Consider the following 22,715-nt stretch of genomic DNA (forward strand, 5'->3'; position numbering starts at 1 on the left):
ATGAAGGGCGTGATTTCACCAAAACAAACAAACCAGGGGCAGCTAGGTGGTGCAGTAGTTAGAGCACCAGCCCTGAAGTCGGGAGGACCTGAGTTCAAATCCAGCCTCAGACCAAACACTTGACACTTACTAGCTGTGTGACCCTGGGCAAGTCACTTAACCCCAATTGCCTAAAAAACAAACAAACTAACTAACTAACAAAAACTTTGGAAGATTTGTTTGAATTGATACAAAGTGAAATGAACAGAACCAAAAGAACAATTTAACAACAATATTGTAAAGACAACTACTTTGAAAAACTGGGGAACTCTGACCAATACGATGGCCAACCACAAATCCAAAGGACTCATGATGAAACATACTATCCACTTCCAGAGAGCTGATGAACTCAAAGTACAGACTGAAGCACATTTTCTTTCCTTTCTTTCATTTTGGACATAGTCAATGTGGAAATGTGTTTTGCTTGACTATATACATGCATATACATACATATATATATATACACACATACATACATATATATTTGTTAAGGGTTTTGTTTTTCTTACCTTCTCAATGGGTGTGGGAGGGGGAAATGGGAGGGAGAGAATTTGGAGCTGAAAATAAAATAAAATTGAATTTAAACAACAACAGGGAAAAGAAAGTGGTATGCAATGACTTGAAACCACAGATCATAAAAATATTGATGTCAAATTGAAGAAAGATTTCATGTAGATAATGGGGTCCTTCAGATGTTCTCATTTGTGGAGGATATTGTGCTGATTGCATCAAATCTCAGGACAGTGCAAAGCCTCTTAAATTAAGTCTATAATAAATCAAGAATTTAGCCTACTACACAGGCAAAATAAAATAAAACATGCCTATCGTCCAGTTTATTAAATGCACTTGGATACACAAACCACAGAGTTTATCCATTGGTATATATCTCTTAGATAGATTATGTACTTGGGCTCAGAATGGAGTATGGAAAGAAAAGGATAGACTGACTTTGGGCAAGTCTCTCCCTAGAACAAAGGCTTTCCCCTCCCATAAATTATTATAATAACTCATATGTAAAAAAGATTGGGGAAAATGTCTATTATTTTAATAAAACCTATAATTTTACCAGGAGTTAAGCCGACCTCACTAACTCTATTTTGCTGACTCCATCCTTTTTCTTTTCTTCTTTTTATAAGACAACATTGACCTTTTCCAGTTCTGCAACATCTCTCCCATTATCCATATTTTGATAAAAGATCACTGAGAATGACAGAGCAATCACATCTGCAAGTTCTTTCAGGACCTTGGAAGATACTTTAGTCTTGTTTACGTGAACTCATCAAGGCTAGTTAGGTACTCTCTAAGCAGTAACATTTACTATTTTATCTACTGTAATCCTAGTATTTATAATTTATATTTTCTTTAACTATCTTTATCTTCTTTGTTCATAAGAGTCTTTCAGATGTCCCTATAATTACACATCCCTATGCATCCTAACAGAGTCTTCTTACTTTTTAGTTTTATTGGGACCCATGAATAACTCAATGTATCTATAAGGTGGAGTGATAGGTATTGGGGGGTATTGGAGGAGGCAGGGGTGGTAGTAGCAGTAGTAGTAGTAGTAGCAGCAGCAGCAGCAGCAGCAGTATTAGTAGTAGTAATTGTTGTTGTAATAATGATAACAACGGCCAAGACTCCATGACATTTCTATAACACTTTAAAGTTTGCACAGCTCTTTATGTACATGATTCCAGTTGATTCTCACAAAAACTCTGTGAATTAAGTGCTGCACTTATCATTACCTCCATTTTATAAATGAGAAACAGATTACTAGTGTCACACAGCTAGAAAATGTCAGAAACAGGATTTGAAAACAGATTTTACTAACTCCAAGTATACTATCCTGTCCTCTATACCAGGTCTTCCTAAATATTTTCTACTCTCGACCCTTTTTCAGTTTCAGCAGCATTTGTTGGCACTGCATGGATGTGACAGCATACACAGTGCAAAGTGAGCATGTGATGTGCTCAGAACCAAGGCTGCAGTGAAGTTGTGTGACGCAACACAGGCAAGCACTGTCAGAAACACCTCGGATGCATTACACATTTGATTTTGAATTAGTTTTTGGTCTTTAGGCATTTTGAAACCTTTTACTGTTGCCAAATTTTTTTGCGATATGGGGTCACGACCCACAGTTTAAGAAATGCTGTTAAGGTTTCAGGTTAAGTAAGGGAAAGAACAAAGAAAAAAAAAGGAAGTATTTCTCTAAGATGTGTGTTTCATGGACAGAGCTAAGGAAAATCCTGGCTCTTCTAGGTAGCAGAGAACATTGCTATGTAGTAGAAAAAAATTTTTTAAAAAACTGGATCTATAATAAGAACACTTCAATTTGAGTCACATCTCTCCTACCTTCTCATTGTGACTTTGTACAAGTGGCTACACCTCTCTGAAATGTAGTGTTCCTATGAGGCAATATAATATACATCAAAATGAGTGCAAACATCTCTGAATAAATATTACAAGACAAAGAAAATTGAACCAATCCCTAATGGGGCAGAGGACCCAGCAGATTTACAAGAGAACTTGGAATCACAACAGGATGTTCCTGAATGGTTCAAGAAAGAAATATGAATTGTGAAAGCAGAATTCATGACCTGCACAGCAGAAGTTATTGCCAGAATAGAACATTTTAAAAATTAAAGAAAAACTTTAATACAAGGTGGCAAGTCTATCCACAGAAGCAAAAGAAAGAATAGCTGATTAGTAATACAGACATATATACACATATATGAACAACAATATGAAAGAAGAGAAGCAAAAAGCAGAAACATTTAAAGATTAGACGATCTCTTTAGAAGCAAAACATTGTCTTGAAGACAGGATGAGCAGAGACAATTTAAGGACTATAGGTCTCACAGATGAATATGACAAATCAAAAAACTGAGCAACATAATGCAAGAAACAGTACAATAAAACTGCCTACAATTTCTGAATGCAGAAAACACTATGCCAATCAAAAGAATCCACAGATCACCTCTAAAAAAAATAACCTCTGCTGCAAATTCCAAGATACATAATGATTAGATTTAACAAGTTCAAAGATAAACAAGAAATTTCTGCAAACCACCAGGAGAAAGACCTTCATATGCATACATATCTATGTGTATGTGTATGTACATGTGTGTATATATGTATATATATAATAAAAGGAATTCATATAGCAAAAGACTAATTCTGCACATACCAGAATCCAGAAGAGAATAGAATGTGTTCCAAAGAGCAAAAGAGCTGAAGATGCAACCCAACGACGTACCCTGTAAACCTGAGCATAATCATCACTGAAAAAAACAACAACATGGATATTCAATAGAAGAGATATTTGAAGCATTCTTACAAAGAAAAAAAGTGCGCATAGCATTTACTTTCAATAATTCCAGAAAACACGCGTAAGAAAGGTACACAACAACTAATGAAGGCACATATAATAAAATAAATTACCCCCAAAAAAAACTAGAAAGAGAAATATACCTATGGGGATAACAACAATAATAAGAAATGGATTATTAAGATAATTCTTTTTTAAAGTACACGAGGAGATAAGGGTGAAAGCAGAACTCAAATAGAAGTAATCATGGAAGAATAAGCTTGAAATATCATGAACTAAACCACACAACACTCCACCTCCACTTCATTTCCTCTCACTCTCTTCTTAACTCTTCAGTCTGCAGTACAATTTCATCATTCAACTAAAACTGCTCTCTCCAAAGTCACCAATGATCTCCTAACCGCCAACTATAATGGCTTTTTCTGAATCTTCTTTCTAGATCTTTCTGTAAATTTGAGCAACACATTTGACAAAATCTTTAATGATTCTCATGGATAAAATAAAGAAATGTGATTAAGGCAATAATAAAATTAGTTGAATTTATAACCTGGTTGAATAGCTGGACCCAATAGTAGTCATTAATGATTCAAGGTCAATGTAGTTGGTTCATTGCGTAATGACCCAGTAATCTGTGCTTGGCTTTGTGCTGTTAATATTTTTAATGAGAGAATGACATGTGGCAGATCCATCAAAAATTCCAAAAATGCAAAAAACGCAAAAAAATGCAAGATGGAGAACTAACCCATTGGATAGCAGAGCAAAGAACCCGCTGCTCTGATAGTTATGCAAATTACATGGTGTTAGGCACCAACAAAACAGGAAGTTGTACTATTTTCTGTATATGGACAGTGTCTCAACATGTATATACTCTAGGATTCTGATTTCTCAAGGAAAACAAGACTTCCCTCAGCCTCAAATATTATCCCTCCTTCCCCTACCCCATTTGACTCTCAGATTTAGTATTTTAATACCCTCCCAACAATCTCCCCATAACCTAAGGCTGCCTCAGAATATCAGTGTCTAATTGACAATCATGAAAAATGAGACTGATGGGCAAAGTGATTTGTACAAGGTCATACGATATGCCAAGAGTAGGAAGAGCCCGAACCTCAAGCTGACCCATTATACTATGGTGGTTGAGCTATGTGTTTTGCCATGAAGGAAAACAAAAATAAACAAACTAAAACAAAAATGAGAACTCATTACAGCAAAGGAATGTAGCTCTGGGGATTCTAGTAACCTGGGCCACTTTTCCCTGCTGCATTAATGTTTCTAGTTTTTTTGTTTTTTTGTTTTGTTTTGTTTTGTTGTGTGTGTGTGTGTGTGTGTGTGTGTGTGTGTGTGTGTGTGTGATATGTCATTAGTGGATAAATTTTGTGTCCTGGACCTAAAGTCAAAGGACAGTGTCAATGCACTCATAGTCATATCCTTGACAACACCTTCCAAGCACTACCCTTTTTCTCTCAGGTTTCTCTTCATCAGAAGCCACAAGACTTGCAATTTGTCATTGAAAGAACCCTATAATTTGCCTATTATTTCTCCTGAAGGGTTTCCTGACACACAGCAACCTAGCAACCTCTGGGCTTCTGAAAGACCTCACCCAATGTAATGAAACTAGTTAGAACTCTGTCTAATTTGCTATTTATTGTTATTTCAACCAGGTTTGTGATTTCATGAGTATAGGGAACTCCCAGTGAGGAACTTCCTTTTCCAATGCAGGTTTACACCCTTTCTGCAACTGTTAGTTTTAGAGGGCTTCCTGGAGCCCTAAGAGGTTAAGTGACTTCCTGAGAATCAGTATGTGCTAGAAGAGGGACAATGTAATATATTCTGGAGCTACTATGCTAACTCCCATTTATACCAATGAGATGAGTCCCCAGAGAACAGCCACTCAGGGCTCTAGGGATATCCTTATGGAGTTGGGAAGTATTTTCTAATGCTTATGACTCCCCATCAGTGTGCTTCCTCCCAAGATCATCAGTTGAGAACTAATTTTGTCAGTTATCTTTAAGCAGCTTTCACAAAAGAATATTTTTAAGATGGTATAGTAAGAACAGTTGGTACAAAACTTCCCCTCAAAAGTCTGTGATCTCCTCTCCAATTAATACATACAATATTAATATCAGACCAAACACTTGCTACTTACTAGCTGTGTGACCCTGGGCAAGTCACTTAACCCCCAATTGTCTAAAAAAAAAAGAAATGTATATTTTTTTGCCCAGTTGGAAGGGAAGACTAAGGGATAATGGGAGGTGGAAATCTTGAGGGACAGGAGAGCAAAGGAGATTTTGCTCCTGTGGAGAGGAGAAAATGGCAGAGTAGATGTGGCAAATTGTTAGCACAACAGGATCTTGATGACTTAAATATAACATAATCATCAACAGTTGAGGACTTGTCTGGCTCACTAACCCACTTAAGAAGTGATCTGCTAGAATTCTAAATTTTTTTAAAAAAATTATACAGCATGTATTTTTCTCCTCACTTTCTCCTTCTCCCCTTGAAAAGAAAAAAAAACATAACATTTATAACATATAAGTGTAGTCAAGCAAAACAAATTCCCACATTGATCAAGCCTATAAACATATGTCTCATGTCCATCATCTATCTATCAAGAGGCGGGCAATAACCTTTATCATTAGTTTTCTAAAGTTATGGTTGATCATTTCATTAATCAGAGTTCTTAAGTCTTTCAGAATTTTTCAAATTTATAATGTTTCTGTTATCATGTCAATTGTCCTCTTGGTTATGTTTACTTTACACTGCACCAGTTCACATACTTCCTTAGGTTTCTCTGAAACCATCTTTTCATTTCTTATAGCACAATAATATTTCATTATTCATATACAATCAATCCTCAACATTCCTGTGTTTAACTTCCATGAATTCAAGCAATCCAGTGATTTTATTAGTAACCTCATTTTCACTTTCATGTCAGAAACTACACACATTCTCACTTTCATGGCTATATAGTAGAGAAAAAAATGAGAGGAGGTAAGCACAAGTTTGTATCCACAAAAAGGAGTAAAGTAATTGTTTATGAATCTGCTCCAGAAAGTGCTGAAGTAACCTTTCGAGTGACTAAAAAGGAAATTGAAAAAATGGAAAAGCAACTAAGTCTGTGGGTAAATGACATCTTGATCACCCCTGCCCTCTCCCTGGAGCTGGGTGGGCAGAGCAAGGTTCTTCCTGACTCTCCCCATTCCCAACCCTCAACCATTTAGCTAACCATTTCCCTAGTGTGGCCAGCTGTTGCTCTGGAGAGCTGGGTGGGAGTTTTTTGTCACAGAAAATATCTGTTAAAATCGCTTCTTTTAAGAGTCCTACCAAATTCTTTTTATGATACAAATATGATACTGATACTTAAACCAGGAAGAGCTAAAACAAAGAAAGAAAATTATAGACCTCTTTCCCTAATGAATATGGATGAAAAAATTTTAAATAAAATATTAGCAAAGAGATTACAGTAACTTATTCAGGGATAATACACTATGACCAGGTGAGACTTATAGCAGAAATGCAGGACTGGGTCAATATTTAGGAAAATTATCAGCATAATTGACCACATTAATAACAAAACTAACAGAAATCATGTGATCCTCTCAAGAGATGAAGAAAAAGCTTTGGACACCCATTCCTATTAAAAACACTAGAGAGCATAGGAATAAATGGATTCTTCCTTCAAATGATAAGTAGTATCTATTTAAATCTATCCGCAAGTATTATATGTAATGGGGATAAGCTAGAAGCATTTCCAATAAGATCGGGGTGATTGTTATTCAATATTGTGCTAGAAATGTTAACTATGGCAATCAGAGAAGAAAAAGAAATTGAAGGAATTAGAATAGGCAACGAGGAAACAAAGTTATCATTCTTTGAAGATGATATGATGGTATACTTAGAGAATCCTAGAGAATCAACTAAAATATTACTTGAAATAATTAACAACATTAGCAAAGTTGCAGATTATAAAATAAACCGACATAAATCATTGGCATTTCTATATATTACTACCAAAGTCCACCAGCAAGAGATAGAAAGAGAAATTTCATTTAAAATAACTGTAGACAATATAAAATATTTGGGAGTCAACCTGCCAAGACAAACCCATGAATACAATTACAAAACACTTTTCACACAAATAAAGTCAGATCTAAATAATTGGAAAAATATAAGTTGCTCATGGGTAGGCCCAGCTAATATAATAAAAATTACAATTATAACTAAACTAATTTAATTATTTAGTGCCATTCCAATCAAACTAACAAAAATTATTTTATAGAGCTAGAAAAAGTAATAACAAAATTCATCTGGAAGAACAAAAGTTCAAAAATATCAAGGGAATTAATGAAAAGAAATGCCTAGCCATACCAGATCTAAACTCATATTATAAAGCAACAATCATCAAAACTATTTCGTACTGGCTAAGAAATAGAATGGTGGATCAGTGGAATAGGTTAGGTACATAAGACACAGTAGTTAATGACTATAGTAATCTATTGTTTGATAAAGCCAAAGACTCCAGGTTCTGGGATAAGAACTCACTATTTGACAAAAACTGCTGGGAAAACTGGAAAACAATATGGTAGAAACTAGGCATAGACCAATATCTTATACCATATACCAAGATAAGGTCAAAATGGGTACATGATTTAGACATAAGGGGTGATACTATAAACAAATTAGGAGAGCAAGCAATAGTTTACCCATCAAATGTATGGAGAAGGCAAGAATTTGTGAACAAACAAGAGATAGGGAACACTATGAAATGCAAAATGGATAATTTTGATTAATTCAATTAAAAAGATTGTGGAGAAACAAAGCCCATACAACCAAGATTAGAAGAGAAGCAGAAAGCTGGGAAACAATTGTTATAGCCAGTGTCTCTGATAAAGGTTTCATTTCCAAATATATAGAGAGAACTGAGTCAATTTTATAAGAATACAAGTCATTCCCCAATTGATAAATGGACAAAGGACATGAGCAGGAAGTTTTCAGAGGAAGAAATTAAAGCTATCTATAGCCATATAATAATGCTCTCAATCACTATAGATGAGAGAAATGCCCATTAAAACAACTCTGAGGTACCACCTCACACCTACCAGATTGGCTAACATGACAAAATGGAAAATGATAAATGTTGAGAAGATGCAGGAAAATTGGAACACTAATGCAATTTTGGTAGAGTTGTGAACTGATCTAACCATTCTGGATAGCAACCTGGAACTATGCCCAAAGGGCTATAAAACCGTGTATACTATTTGACCCAGCAATACCACTACTAGGTCTGTATCTCAAAGAGATCATAAAAAAGGGAAAAGAAATCACATGTACAAAAATATTTATAGTACCTCTTTTTGTGGTGGCCAAGAATTGGAAATTGAAGGGATGCCCATCAGTTGAGGAATGGCTGGTCAAGTTGTGGTATATGAACAATGGGGTACTATTGTGCTATAAGAAATGACGAGAGGGCAGATTTCAGAAAAACCTAGGAAGACTTACATGAACTGATGTTGAATTAAGTGAGCAGAACCAGGAGAACATTGTACACAGTAATATCAACAGTGGGCAATGACAAACTTTGATAGGCTTAGCTCTTCTCAGTAATACAATGATCTAACACAATTCCAAAAGATCATGATGGAAAATGCTATCCACATTCAGAGAAAGAACTATGGAGTCTGAATGCAGATGGAAGCATACTATTTTCTCTTTTTTAGTTTTTTTTTTTCTTTCTCCTGGTTATTCCCTTTTGTTCTGATTCTTCTTTCACAACATGACTAATGTGGAAATATGTTTAATATGATTGTACATGTATAGCCTATACATGTATACATTGTACATGTATATAGCCTATAGATTGTTTGCCATCTTGAGGCGGAGGAGGAGGGAAGAAAGAGGGGAGGGAGGAAGAAAAAAGTTTTGGAACTCAAAATCTTATAAAAGTGAATGTTGAAAATTATCTTTTCATGTAATTGGAAAATGGGAAAAAATAAAATACGATTAAGTGGAAAAAAATAAAAATTAGACACATGGCCCGAGACGGCGGCAGTGGCGGAGTGCTCGAACTACTGGGACGCGGACAGGTTCTCCGTGTGGGAACCAGTGCGAAAGGCGGAAGGGGGAAGAGGAGGGGCGGCGGGAACCGCTGGGAGGGTGAGGATGAGAATGACGACGTCAAGGAAAACTGGGATGACAATGATGAAGAAAAAAAAGGGGAGAGAGAAACGAAAGTTTCAGAAAAGAAGGAAATAGAGAAAATCAAAGAGAAAGAACAGCAACAGAAGAAAAGACAAGAAGAAATTAACAAAAGGTTGGAAGAGCCTGAAGAATCTAAAGAGCTTACATCAGAACAATTAGCAGAGAAACTATGGCTAAAGATATTACAGGAAGAGGCAGACTTTGAATTAGCAAAAGAAACCTTTGGTATTAATAACACAATCTGTGGTATAGATGCTATGAATTCCTCTTTAAGAGAGTTTGGCAAGTTACTACAAGATAAAATTACATATGAAAAATTTCTATATTATGCCAGTTTGTTGGAAGCATTAGTTTGAGATTTTGAGTATTTCTTGTTTTTTTTTGTTTGTCTCTTTGTTTGTTTTAGGCAATTGGGGTTAAGTGACTTGCCCAGGGTCACACAGCTAGTAAGTGTCAAGTGTTTGGTCCGAGGCCTGATTTGTACTGAGGTCCTCCTGACTTCAGGGCCAGTGTTCTATCCACTGCGCCACCTAGCTGCCCCAGATTTTGAGTATTTCATTGGAAATTGATAACTTGAAAAAAGATTACCTGTTCATCGACAGTGTTACGCAGTGAAAAACAGAAACAAGAAAAGCAAAGCCAAAAAGAAGAAGAAAGGTTCCTGGAGGGGGATTAAAAGCTGCAATGAAAGATGATCTTGCAGACTATGGTGGCTTTGATGGACGATATGTGCAAGACTTTGAAGTCTTCATGTGACATTTCATCTTCTTCCCATTGTCTTTTTCTGTTGCCCACAGTCCTTTCAACATGTAGCACAATTTCTTTTCCTTTCAGTTCTGCCAAATGCTACAATCAAAAGTGCAGTGTCTTTGTTCTGGTTAGGTGCTAATGCAATGAGGAATTTGGTTCTCGTTGCCAAGGGGTTAAAATTGGGAAACTTGGTTGCTACTAAATCACAGTAAAAGAAATTCTAATAATGTATTCCTTGTTGCTGTCTGATTCCAGGCCAGCAGAGTCACTAAATTGGAAACAATAATTGCAACATGACAAAAAAAAATGTAGTATTTATCAGTACCATTCAATAATACAGCATTAATCCATGTCTCCTTGATCTACTTCATATCTTGTCAACAAAAGCAGTTAGAGACAAGGACATGTGAGTGTGCACCTAGTGCACATTGCTTTGTCTTAAAGCAGAGCATGAGAATTTTTAAAAATATATTGCAAAGAAGACTGCTTATTTCAGAGTAAGAATACTGTGCCTCAAATGGAGAGTTAGAAATTTTAAAAAATTAAATGACCAAAACCCACCACCCTTGAAGCCCCAGAGCTATTATCTCCATTACGGCATTTGACAAAATCCAACTTGTGGTAATTTGAGTAAAGAGTCTAGTTTATATTTATCAGAATATTTCTATTGATGCAGCTCTTAAGAGGAGGGAAATTCTTGACCTGTGTTATTTTCCTGATTTAAAATGTCTGAGAAACAATACTTCCTTTGTTTTCCTAGTCTGAAACAGAATAACTTTCACAGGGCTTTGGCATTTCCTTTTCTTTACAAACATGCTTAGCAAACTGCAACAGTTAATACAGTTTGGTAAATTGTTATGTTAAAAATTATGGCATCTGCAATGTTTTATTAAGCAACTAACTTAATGAAATAACTATTGTGAAGGGAAAAATTAAAAATTAAATTAAATAAAAAGATCATTTCTTTTGATACTTTTTCAATCAGTTTATGTGATATTTGAATTAATTATTCTTTTTATATTTAATGTAATTTGCTTATGGATACATCTGTCCAAGAGATTTTTTTAAAACTTCAAATATTTCATTTAACTTATCAGTTTTGTTAGCATATATTTGAGCTAATAATATCTTTTTGTTTTGGTCCTTTATTTTAATTATTCTTTTCCATTTTTTAATATGGTTTGAATTTCTTCCTTTTGAAAAAATTAAATTAGGAAAAGGTTATCTTTTTTTCAGAAAAAATTACTGACTATGCCCATTAGCCAGTATGAAATAGTTTTGAGGATTGTTGCTTTATAATACGATTTTAGATCTGGTGCAGTTAGGGCACCTTCCCTTGCATTTCTTTTCATTAATTCCCTTGATATTTTTGAACTTTTGTTCTTCCAGATGAATTTTGTTATTACTTTTTCTAGCTCTATAAAATAATTTTTGGTAGTTTGATTGGAGTGGCACTAAATAATTAAATTAGTTTAGTTATAATTGTAATTTTTATTATATTAGCTGGGCTTACCCAAGAACAACTGATATTTTTCCAATTATTTAGATCTGACTTTATTTGTGTGAAAAGTGTTTTGTAATTGTGTTCATGTAGTTCCTGAGTTTGTCTTGGCAGGTAGACTCCCAAAAATTTTATATTATCTAAAGTTATTTTAAATGGAATTTCTCTTTCTATCTCTTGCTGGTAGACTTCGTTGATAATATATAGAAATGCCAATGATTTATATGGGTTTGTTTTATAACTTGAAACTTTGCTAATGTTGTTAATTATTTCAAGTAGATTTTTAGTTGATTTTCTATAATTCTCTAAGTATACCAACATATCATCTTCAAAACTTTGTTTCCTCATTGTCTTTTCTAATTCCTTCAATTTCTTTTTCTTCTCTTATTGCTAAAGCTAACATTTCTAGTACAATATTGAATTACAGTGGTAATAATGAACATCCTTGTTTCACCCCTCATCTTATTAGGAATGCTTCTAGCTTATCCTCATTACATATAATGTTTGCTAATAGATTTTAGATAAATGCTACTTATCATTTGAAGGAAGACTCCATATATTCCTATGCTGTCTAGTGTTTTTAATAGGAATGGGTGTTGTATTTTGTCCAAAGCTTTTTCTTCATCTCTTGAGAGAATCATATGATTTCTGTTAGTTTTGCTATTGTGGTCAATTATGCTGATAGTTTTCCTAATATTGAACCAGTTCTGCATTCCTGGTATAAATCCTACCTGGTCATAGTGTATTATCCCCATGACAAATTGCTATGATCTCTTTGCTAACATTTTATTTAAAACTTTTTCATTCATATTCATTAGGGAAATTGGTCTATAATTTTCTTTCTCTGTTTTGGCTCTTCCTGGTTTAGATATCAGCATCATATTTATATCATAAAAATAATTTGGTAGGACTCCTTTGACTATTTTTCCAAATAGTTTTTATAGTATTGGAGTTAATTGTTCTTTAAATGTTTGTTAGAATTCACTTGTAAATACATCTGGCTTTGGAGATTTTTTTCTTAGGGAGTTCATTGATGGCTTGTTCAATTTCTTTTTCTGAAATGGGGCTATTTAAGCGTTTTATTTCTTCTTCTATTAATCTTGGCAATCTATATTTTTGTAAATATTCATCCATTTCACTTAGATTGTCAGATTTATTGGCATACAGTTGGTCAAAATAGCTGCTACTTATTGTTTTAATTTCCTCTTCATTGGTGGTGAATTCTCCCTTTTCTTTTTTGATACTGGTAATTTGGGTTTTTTCCTTCTTTTTTTAATCAAATTAACTAAAGATTTATCTATTTTGTTGGGTTTTTTTTCATAAAACCAGCTCTTTTATTTTTATTTATTAGTTCAATAGTTTTCTTAATTTCAATTTTATTAATCTCTGCTTTGGTTTCCAGTATTTCTAATTTGATATTTAATAGGGGACTTTTAATTTTTCTAGCTTTTTAGCTGCATGCCCAATTCATTGATCTCCTTCATGTAAGCATTTAGAGACATAAAATTTCCTCTAAGAACTGCTTTGGCTGCATTCCATAAGTTTTGGTATGTTGTGTCTTTATTTTCATTCTCTTAGACAAAGTTATTGATTGTTTCTATGATTTGTTGTTTGACCCACTCATTCTTTAGGATTAGATTATTTAATTTCCAATTAATTTTGAGTTTATCTTTCCATGGCCCTTTATTACATGTAATTTTTATTGCATCATGATCTGAAAATCATACATTGATGTTTTTTATGCCCTAATACATAGTCAGTTTTTGTGTTGGTGCCAAGTACTGGTGAGAAAAAAGGTATATTCCTTTGTATCCCCATTCAGTTTTCTCCAGAGGTCTACTATATCTAACTTTTCCACAATTCTATTCACCTCCTTAACTTCTTTCTTGTTTATTTTGTGGTTAGATTTATCTAGTTCTGAAAGTGGGAGATTGAGGTCCCTCACCAGTTTGGTTTTGCTGTCTATTTCTTCCTGTAATTCATTTAACTTCTCCTCTAAGAATCTGGATGCTCTATCACTTGGTGCATATATGTTTAGTATTGATATTACTTCATTGTCTATGAACATTGTCTATGAATCCTTTTAGCAGGATGTAGTTTCCTTCCCTGCCTCTTTTAATTAGATCTAATTTTTCTTTTGCTTTACCTGAGGTCAGGATTGCTACCCCTGCTTTTTTTTTTACTTCAGCTGAAACATAACATATTCTACTCCAGCCTTTTACCTTTACTTTGTGTGTATCTTTCCACTTGAAATGTGTTTTTTGTAAACAACCTGTTGTAGGGTTATGATTTTTTCATCCAATCTGCTATCCACTTCTGTTTTATGGGAGAGTTCATCTCATTCACATTCAGTTAGGATTTTTAACTGTGTCTTTCTCTCCATCCTATCCTCCTTGTTTATGCTTTTCTTTCTCCTTTCTCCATTTCCCTCCTCACTAGTGTTTGCTTCTGACCACCACCTCCCTCAATCTTCCCTCCCTTCTATCAGCCCTCTCCCTTTTCTTTCCCCTTTCCCCTCCTACTTCCTGTAGGGCAAGTTAGATTTCTATACCTAACTGAGTGTGTACGTTATTCCCTCTTTGAGCCAAATCTTATGGGAGTGAGGTTCAAACAATGTTCATTTCCCTTCCTTGTTTCCTTCTACTGTAATAGGTCTTTGCACATCTTCATGTGATGCAATTTGCCTTTTTCTGCCTCCTCTTTTCCTTCTTTTTCCCAGTACAACCCCTTTTTTTCACTTCTTAATTAATTTTGTTATCATCATATCAAACTCAACTTACACCCACACCCTCTGTCTATGTATATGCCTTTTAAATGTTGTAATAAAAATACAGTTCTCAAGAGTTACAAATATCTTCCCATGTAGGAATGTAAACTGTTTAACCTTATTGAATATCATTTTTTCTTTCCTGTTTACCTTTTTTATGTTTCTCTTGAGTCTTATATTTGAGATCGAATTTACTGTTCAGCTCTGTTTTTTTCATCAAGAAAATTTGGAAGTCCGGTATTTCATTGAATGTCTACCCTCCCCTGATAGATTATGTTCTGTGTTGCTGGGTAGTTGATTCTTGGTTGTAATTCAAGATCCTTTGCCTTCCAGAATATCATATTCTAAGCCCTCCAATCCTTTAATGTAGAAGCTGCTAAATCCTGTGTAATCTTGAGTGGTTCCACAATATTTAAATTGTTTCTTTCTGACTGCTTGAGGTATTTTCTCCTTGACCTGATAATTCTGTAATTTGGATGCAATATTCCTTGGAGTCTTCATTTTGGGATCTCTTTCAGGAGGTGATCAGTGGATTCTTTCAATGACTGTTTTATACTCTTATTCTAGATCCTCAGGGCACTTTTTCCTTGATAATTTCTTGAAAGATACCATTCAGATTCTTTTTTTTTTAATAATGGCTTTCAGGTAGACCAATAATTCTTAAATTATCTCTCCCAGCTCTAATTTCCATGTGTTTTTCAAATGAGGTATTTTACATTTTCTCCTATTTTTTCATTCTTTTGATTTTGTTTGACTAATTCTTGATGTTTCATAGAGTCATTAGCTTCCACTTACCCAATTCTAATTTTTAAGGAGTTGTTTTCTTCAGTTAGTTTTTGTACCTCCTTTTCCATTTGGCCAATTCTACTTTTTAAGGAGTTGTTTTCTTCAGTCAATTTTTATCCTTCCTTTTCCAAGCTGTTGATTCTCTCTTGTATACCTCTCATTTCTTTTTTTTTCTTCTATCTCTTTTATTTGACTTTTAAAATCCTTCTTGAGCTCTTCCAAGAAGGCTGTTTTGGGGTTTGAGACCAATTCATATTACCCTTTTATATTTTAGAGGTAGGTATAGTGACAATGTTGTCCTTTTCTGAGTTTGTGTTTTGATTTTCTCTGTCCCCGTAGAATCAGTGTTCTTTCTTTTTTTTTTCTTTTGGCTCATCTTGTTTACTTGTTTCCTGGCTTTTAAAGTTGAGTCCTGTTTCTGGGGCAGAGGAGGCTTCTTGCTGTCATTCTCCATTATTGACCTCTGGAAAAAAAAAACAGAAAATAACACCCCAGGAAAAACCTGGAAGCGGGGAGCCAGTCAAAAATGGGGTGAAGCAGTCTTTTAACCCAAGCATGGGTTTTTTCCAATTTCCAAAGAATTTCCAATTCTTTGCCACCACAAAAAGAGCTGCTATAAATATTTTTGAACATGTGGGTCTTTTTCCTATGATCTCTTTGGGATACAGAAGTGCTATTACTGTGTTGTCTGGTCACATTACCACCACCCACCTCTCCCTTTCCCTATCCCCTCCCAAAGGGTATAAGAGAAATGAAAGGTGGTTTTGGATGAGATATTTGAAAAAAAAAAAGGCTTTAAGATTTGTTTCACTGTAACTGCTTATTGACATGTACATAAAAATGTTTCCCTTTCTTAGGCAATTGAGAAACAAAAAGTCATGAGAGGCAGCTATAATGAAATAGACTATTGACTTAACTAAGAGTCAAGAGAACTGGGTTCCATTTCTGTCTGTTCCCTTAACTAAGTATAAGCGTATCCATCTAGAGCTGGGAGGACCTCAGGAGTCATCTGGTTCAAACCCCTCATTTTATAGAAGAGAAAAATGGAAGCCCAGCTAGGTTAAGTGACTTGTCCAAAGCTGCATAAAAACTAAACATCAGAGTAAAACTACTGAGCAAGTCAATATCTCTCTGAGCCTTCCAGTTTTTCATCTGTAAAGTAAGTGTTGGACTAGCATTAAATGGTCGCTATAGCACCTTCCAACACTGACATTCTATAACTTTTATGAGAAAAACTCTTATGAGGGGTTGACTTGGGATCCCTTCGTGGGTTAGACTAGGCAAGATCCCAGTGTTCTCCAAGCTGAGATCCTTCCTCATTGAACAGCAACAGTGTCTTTTTGGCCCAAAATAATGGAAGGAATGCACTCTGGGGTTATTGATAACTGGGACTCATTCTGCCAGGGTCAGGGGAGTGGAGAATTCTTGCTCTGTAAATGTCCCCGCCAAAGTAGTAACAGGAATGTTTTAATGGTTCCTTTGTCTTTCTTGCAGAAAAGCCACGGATGAACAACATCCTGACATCAGCCACAGAGCCCTATGACCTTTCTTTCTCTCGATCATTCCAGAACTTGGCTCATCTTCCCCCATCCTATGAATCTGCAGTTAAGACCAACCCCAGCAAATATTCATCTCTGAAGAGGCTGAGTAGGTGTTATTTTCTTTGGTTGTGCTTCAGTCTCAGGTTGCAGCTAGATTTCCTTTTCTTTACCAGTACATGGGAACCTGTCCCATCTCATTCTCTCATCCAGATAGGAAAGGGATGAGGGTAGAGGAGAAAAGCAGCATGGTTTAGTGCAATGATGTCAAACTCAAATAAGGGCCACTAACCCATACACGAGAATCTCTGTGGGATGCAAATGTAATGTTATCTATGTTTTATTTATTTTGTTAATTATTTCCCAATTACATTTTAATTTGATTGGGGCTGTACTTGGGAATGTTGCAGCTATGTGTTTAATACCTCTGGTTTAGTGCACAGTTTTGCATTGCTTTTTTTAAAAAATATATTTCACAGAGATATATATATACATATATATATCAACATAATTGATTCCTTTGTAATTTTTTGTATTTTATCTCATGCATTTGAAAGCATTATTCTGTGAAGAGATCCATAGGATTCACCTAATGGACTAAATGGATCCATGGCACAAAAAAAATGTTAATAACCCCTGTTTTAATGGAAGTTATGTTAGATTTGGAGACAAATGACCTGGTTCTCTGATCTAACTCTTTCTCTTACTAGCTCTGTGGCCCTGGAAAGCTACTTAATTTTTCTAGCAGTTTCTTCATCTGTAAAATAAGCATATTAAACTAGATGATCTCTTAGGTCCCTTCCAATTCAAAAATCCTACAATTTGTATATCCTCTTATGTATCCATTGCTGATTTCAATATCAACAATTCTTCCTTCTCACATTTGAAGAGAGCTTGGACATTGCAGAGGGTTAGTCTATGCTGCTTTTCCCCCTACTTTCTTCTAAGTCCCAGAGTAAGATGGTCTGAGGTTATTGTCTCTAGAAGTCTACCAGCCATTACTGACTTGTGGCCAGTATAAAAACTAGTATTGCCAAGACCATATCCCTTCACCTTGACTACACTGATCACTGAGAAGGTAAAGTTCAATAGAGCAGCTTCCAGTCCTTCCTATCTTCCCTCCCCACCCCAACCCCCAGAAGCCCTGAACTAAGGCTTAACTTGACTGATAATATAACAATTCTGGCCTCCTGCTCCTACCATCAATTTTATCGATCTCTTCCTATGCCAGTGGCTCTAGGAACTCTGTTGTTATTTGAATCCAAGGAGTCTTTGGATTTGGGAGGAATTAAACTTTAAAGACAAAGAAATGCCATGGAGAAGATTCACTTTACAAATACTTGAAAGTGCCCTATGATGATATTTTAGCCACAGGCAGAAAACAGGGACTGAGAATCCTTTTGAAATTGACGATGTACTTATTAAAAGAAAGGAGGGGCCATGGAGACTCCTAGCTACCTTCATGGTGGGAAGCTTGATTTCTGTGGCTAGGGGTATTTATGCCTGACCATCTCAAGGCATTTTGAATTATTCTCAGTTAGAGGGTGAGGGGTAGGATCATTCATAGTGCTCTAAACCAGAATTGTGGGATCCTGTACTTTGTGGAAATTTAAGAGATGGAGTCTGCGAGAAGGTTTGTTCCTGAAGATTATGTGTGAATACGACATGTGTCCCTCCCCAGGGATACACATTGCTTTGGTTTGTGTGGAGAATATATGAATATCATGTGTAAAGTTTCTACAGGTGCAATGGTGTATATGTATTTGTTTATATATTATATATGTGTACATGCATATACATACACACATATATGCATGTGGAAGGTATATAAAAACCTTCTTATGGAATGTATGCTTAGAATACGTGCTAGGTACAGGCCTAAGATATATAAGTCTGTAGAGTGTGTATAGGCAGCAATATAGCATAATGGACAGAATTCTTAACCTGAAGTCAGGAAGACCTGAGCTCAAATGCCTCTTCAGACACTTCCTAACCTGTGTCACCCTTAGGAATTCATTTAAACTCTATTGACCTCAATTTCTTCATTTCAAGAAGAGGAAAATAATAGCACCTTCCTCCCAAGTTGTTATGAGGATCAAGTGAGATAATATTTGTAAAGTGCTTTATTATCATTTTTATTAATTCAAAGGTAAATAATGCCTATATATAGACACATAGAAAAACAGAATGTTTACTTAAGTGGTGGTGTAGAATGTATGTGTGTAGTGTATGTGTTAACATATATACCAGGTATTTATAAGTGTAGGATGTATAGGCATATAGGGTTAGTATATGTGTAGAGTGGGAGATTTGTGTGACTTGGCATAGGAATAAGTATAGGGTATGTGAGTTTATGAAGTGCATGTTATACTATATCATTGATTCCTTGGGATCGTAGACCTAGAGCAAGAAGGGAATTCAGAGGTCACCTAGCCCTGTATGTATTTTTGGGATGTATTATAGATTGCATATATGTCCAGGAGTATGTGGAGGATAGGGTGTGGTATATAGTTTTCATATGTGTCTATGTGAATGTGCAGATTGGGTGGAAAGGTGTGAGTATTGTTACATGTGTATGATTTGTATATACAGTATTTAAGTATGTTCAATAAACATTAAGTGCCTACTAAGTGTAAGGTACTGTGTTTTTCACTAAGATATATAAGACACAGAGGTGTGGAACCAAAATGCAGAGAAAAGGCAAGTGACTCACCAAATTCTCTTCCAAACAACTTTAAATAATGCCTTAAAATGAATTCTAGAGTGGCAGAATCCACAAAAGGATAGGGTGTAACAGTTTTCTAGCCCAAGACAACTTAGAAGTTTAGCAGGAAACATCTGTTGCACTGGAGTGAGAGCGAAGCACATTCAAGCACAGGCTAAGCCAGAACAGGCCATGCCCCAACAAATCAGTACCAGTCCTTGGGGGCAACTGAATCAGCAGTGGCAGCAGTAACAGCAGGAGTTGGCAGCCCACCAACAGTAAAGAAGTTGGACAACTGGTCAGAAAGAGATTACAGGGTTCCCTTTGCTGGTACTGGGTTCAGGACTCTGTTGCATTACCCATTTGCAGATCCAGGTCATACTCCTGGGTGAGGAGAATCACTAGCATACCAGAGTTTACAGCTGCAGGGGAATCCTGGTTGCAGTTCCATGATGGAAAAGAGTGCTTGTGATCACCCACAGACCAGATCACAGGCCAGGAGGTCAGTGACCACACCTCTTTTTAGATCATACCACATTGGAAAAACTGAAAACTTGCAGACCCCTAGAACTAGCTCTGAGAGTAGTAGTAACAAAAACTTGAAATTTAGAACAGCCCAGGATCAGAGCCCGACTTTAACATAAAGTTAAAAGTCAAGAAATAGAATGGGGAAATGGGCAAACAACAACAACAAAAGAACGTGACCATAGAAAGTTACATGGTGACAGAAAAGATCAAAACACAAACTTGGAAAAAGATATTGATGTCAAAACTGCTACATCCAAAGCCTCAAAGAAAAATGTGAATTGGTCTCATGCCAAAAAAAAAAGAATTCCTGAAAGAACTCAAAAGGGAGTTTAAAAATCAAATAAAAGAGGTAGAAGAAAAATTGGGAAAAGACATTACAATGATGCATGAAAATTATGAAAAAGGAATCAATAGCATGGTAAAGGAAGTACAAAAAAATACTAAACAAAATAATACCTTAAAGAAAAGAATAGGTCAAATGGTAAAAAAAAACAATAATAATATTAATTAATTAATTAATTAATTTAAATGGCTCAAAAATTCACTAAAGAGAAGAACTCCTTAAAAAGCAGAATTGTCCAAATGGAAAAAGAGGTATAAAAATTCAATGAAAAAAGGTCTCCTTAAAAAGTAGAATTGGTCAAATGGAAAAGGAGGTCCAAAAGCTCACTGAAGAAAATAATTCCTTAAAAATTAGAATTGGGCAAGTAGAAACTAATGATTCCATGAGACATCAAGAAGCAACCAAACAAAATCAAAAGGAGGAAAAAAATGGAAGAAAAATGTGAAATATCTCATTGGAAAAACAACTGACCTGAAAAATAGATTGAAGAGGGATAGTTTAAGAATTATTGGACTACATGAAAACTATGATCAAAAAAAGAACTTTCACATCATCTTTCAAAAAATTATCAGGAAAACTGCCCTGATATCCTAGAACCAGGAGGTAAAATAGAAATTGAAAGAATCCACTGATCACCTCCTGAAAGAGATCTCAAAGTGAAAACTCTCAGGGATATTATAGCCAAACTCCAGAGGTGCCAGGTTAAAAAAGAAAATATTGCAAGCAGCCAGAAAGAAACAATTCAAATATTGTGGTGTCATAGTCATAACACAAGATTTAGCAGCTTCCACATTAAGGATTGGAGGGTTTAGAATAGATATTCTGAAAGGCAAAAACACTAGAATGACAACCAAGAGTTACCTACCCAGCAAAACTGAGTATAATCCTTCAGTACCACCTGATAAATGCTTATTGAATTTATTTAAATTGCATGTACATGAACATTGTGTATGTTGGGAGGGTAGTGTATAGGTTGTGTTAAGAGAAAGTGTTGGATTGATGTCTGGTTTTATTTCAGCATTATAAGATTGGTTCTACAACTCAGCTGCCTGCCAACTTTCATGTACTTATTGTGAAGTTATTGACTGCTGTTTGGTGGTGGTAGAAGAAGGATGATCTCAGGGCCAGGATACCGTTATCAGACTGGGAATCTAGAGATTTCAATCACAGTCCAAATTCTGGTACTAGCTAGCAATGTGACCTAAAGCTAATCTCCTTATTTCTTTGGATCTCAGTTTCTTCTGTAAGATGACGGGAATCTGACTAAGTAAATTTTAAAGTCCCTTCTAGCTCTGACAATCAATAACTTTATTATAGGGATCCTGGTTGAAGTGGTATTGTGCTATGGTGGAGCTTACTCTCTATCTAGCCCCTTATCCCTGAATAGATTTGACAGTCCAATGCTCTCCCTCACCCCCATTGTTCCACTTGTCTCTTCCCTACAGCTGACAAGGAAGCTGATGAATACTACATGAGGAGACGCCACCTCCCCGATCTGGCTGCCCGGGGCACTCTCCCTCTCAATGTCATCCAGATGTCACAGCAGAAGCCCCCACCACGCGAGCGACCTCGCCGGCCAATACGAGCCATGTCCCAAGACAGAGTCCTGACTCCTGAAAGGATGATGCCAGAGGAATTCAGCATGTCCTATGATAGGATCCTGTCTGATGAGCAGCTTTTGTCAGCTGAACGCCTACATTCCCAGGACCCACTGCTGTCGCCAGAGAGGACAGCTTTCCCAGAGCAGGCTCTGTCTCGTGCCATGTCAAACATGGATGTCTTTGTGTCGACACCTGTGCTGGACCGCTACCACATGACCAAGATGCACTCCCATCCTAGTGCCTCCAATAACTCCTACAACACCCTAGGCCAGAGTCAGACCGCAGCCAAGCGCCAGGCCTTTGCAACTCGGAGACACAACACAGTGGAACAGCTGCATTACATCCCTGGACAGCACACCCACTACCATACAGCCAGCAAGACTGAAGTGACTGTGTGACCAGGGTCAGAGCCAGGAACAGGCTGGGTGGAGGTAGCTAGGAGAGAAGCCCGATTGTCTTCCCCAAAAGGGTCTTGAAGACTTGGCAGAATAAGACTCTTCTGGCCCTTGTAATTCCACCCTCTACTACCATATCCACAAGTGGATAATTATAGAAAATATTCAAGGGAGGGATGGGGGCCAGTTGGGCTGCTTCTGCAACAGAAAGCCATACCCCCTCCTAGAAGTAAAGCCCAA

General features: G+C 36.1%; 1 protein-coding gene and 1 pseudogene across 3 annotated transcripts in view; both read left to right on the forward strand.

Moving 5' to 3' along the window:
- SHISA6 (shisa family member 6) overlaps nt 1–22,478 on the forward strand; it is a 457,435-nt gene extending 434,957 nt beyond the window's left edge. For all 3 annotated transcript variants that reach the window (XM_027850213.1, XM_027850214.1, XM_027850215.1), the window contains 2 exons: nt 16,861–17,013; nt 21,925–22,478. In XM_027850213.1, coding sequence (XP_027706014.1) covers nt 16,861–17,013; nt 21,925–22,478 — 707 coding nt within the window. The remainder of the gene's footprint in view (nt 1–16,860; nt 17,014–21,924) is intronic.
- On the forward strand, nt 1,607–10,318 carry LOC114034502 (annotated as a pseudogene).
- Nucleotides 22,479–22,715: the final 237 nt, after the last annotated feature.

Source organism: Vombatus ursinus, unplaced genomic scaffold (genome assembly GCF_900497805.2).
Source record: "Vombatus ursinus unplaced genomic scaffold, bare-nosed wombat genome assembly UNPS02008996.1, whole genome shotgun sequence".
Classification (NCBI taxonomy): Eukaryota; Metazoa; Chordata; class Mammalia; order Diprotodontia; family Vombatidae; genus Vombatus; species Vombatus ursinus.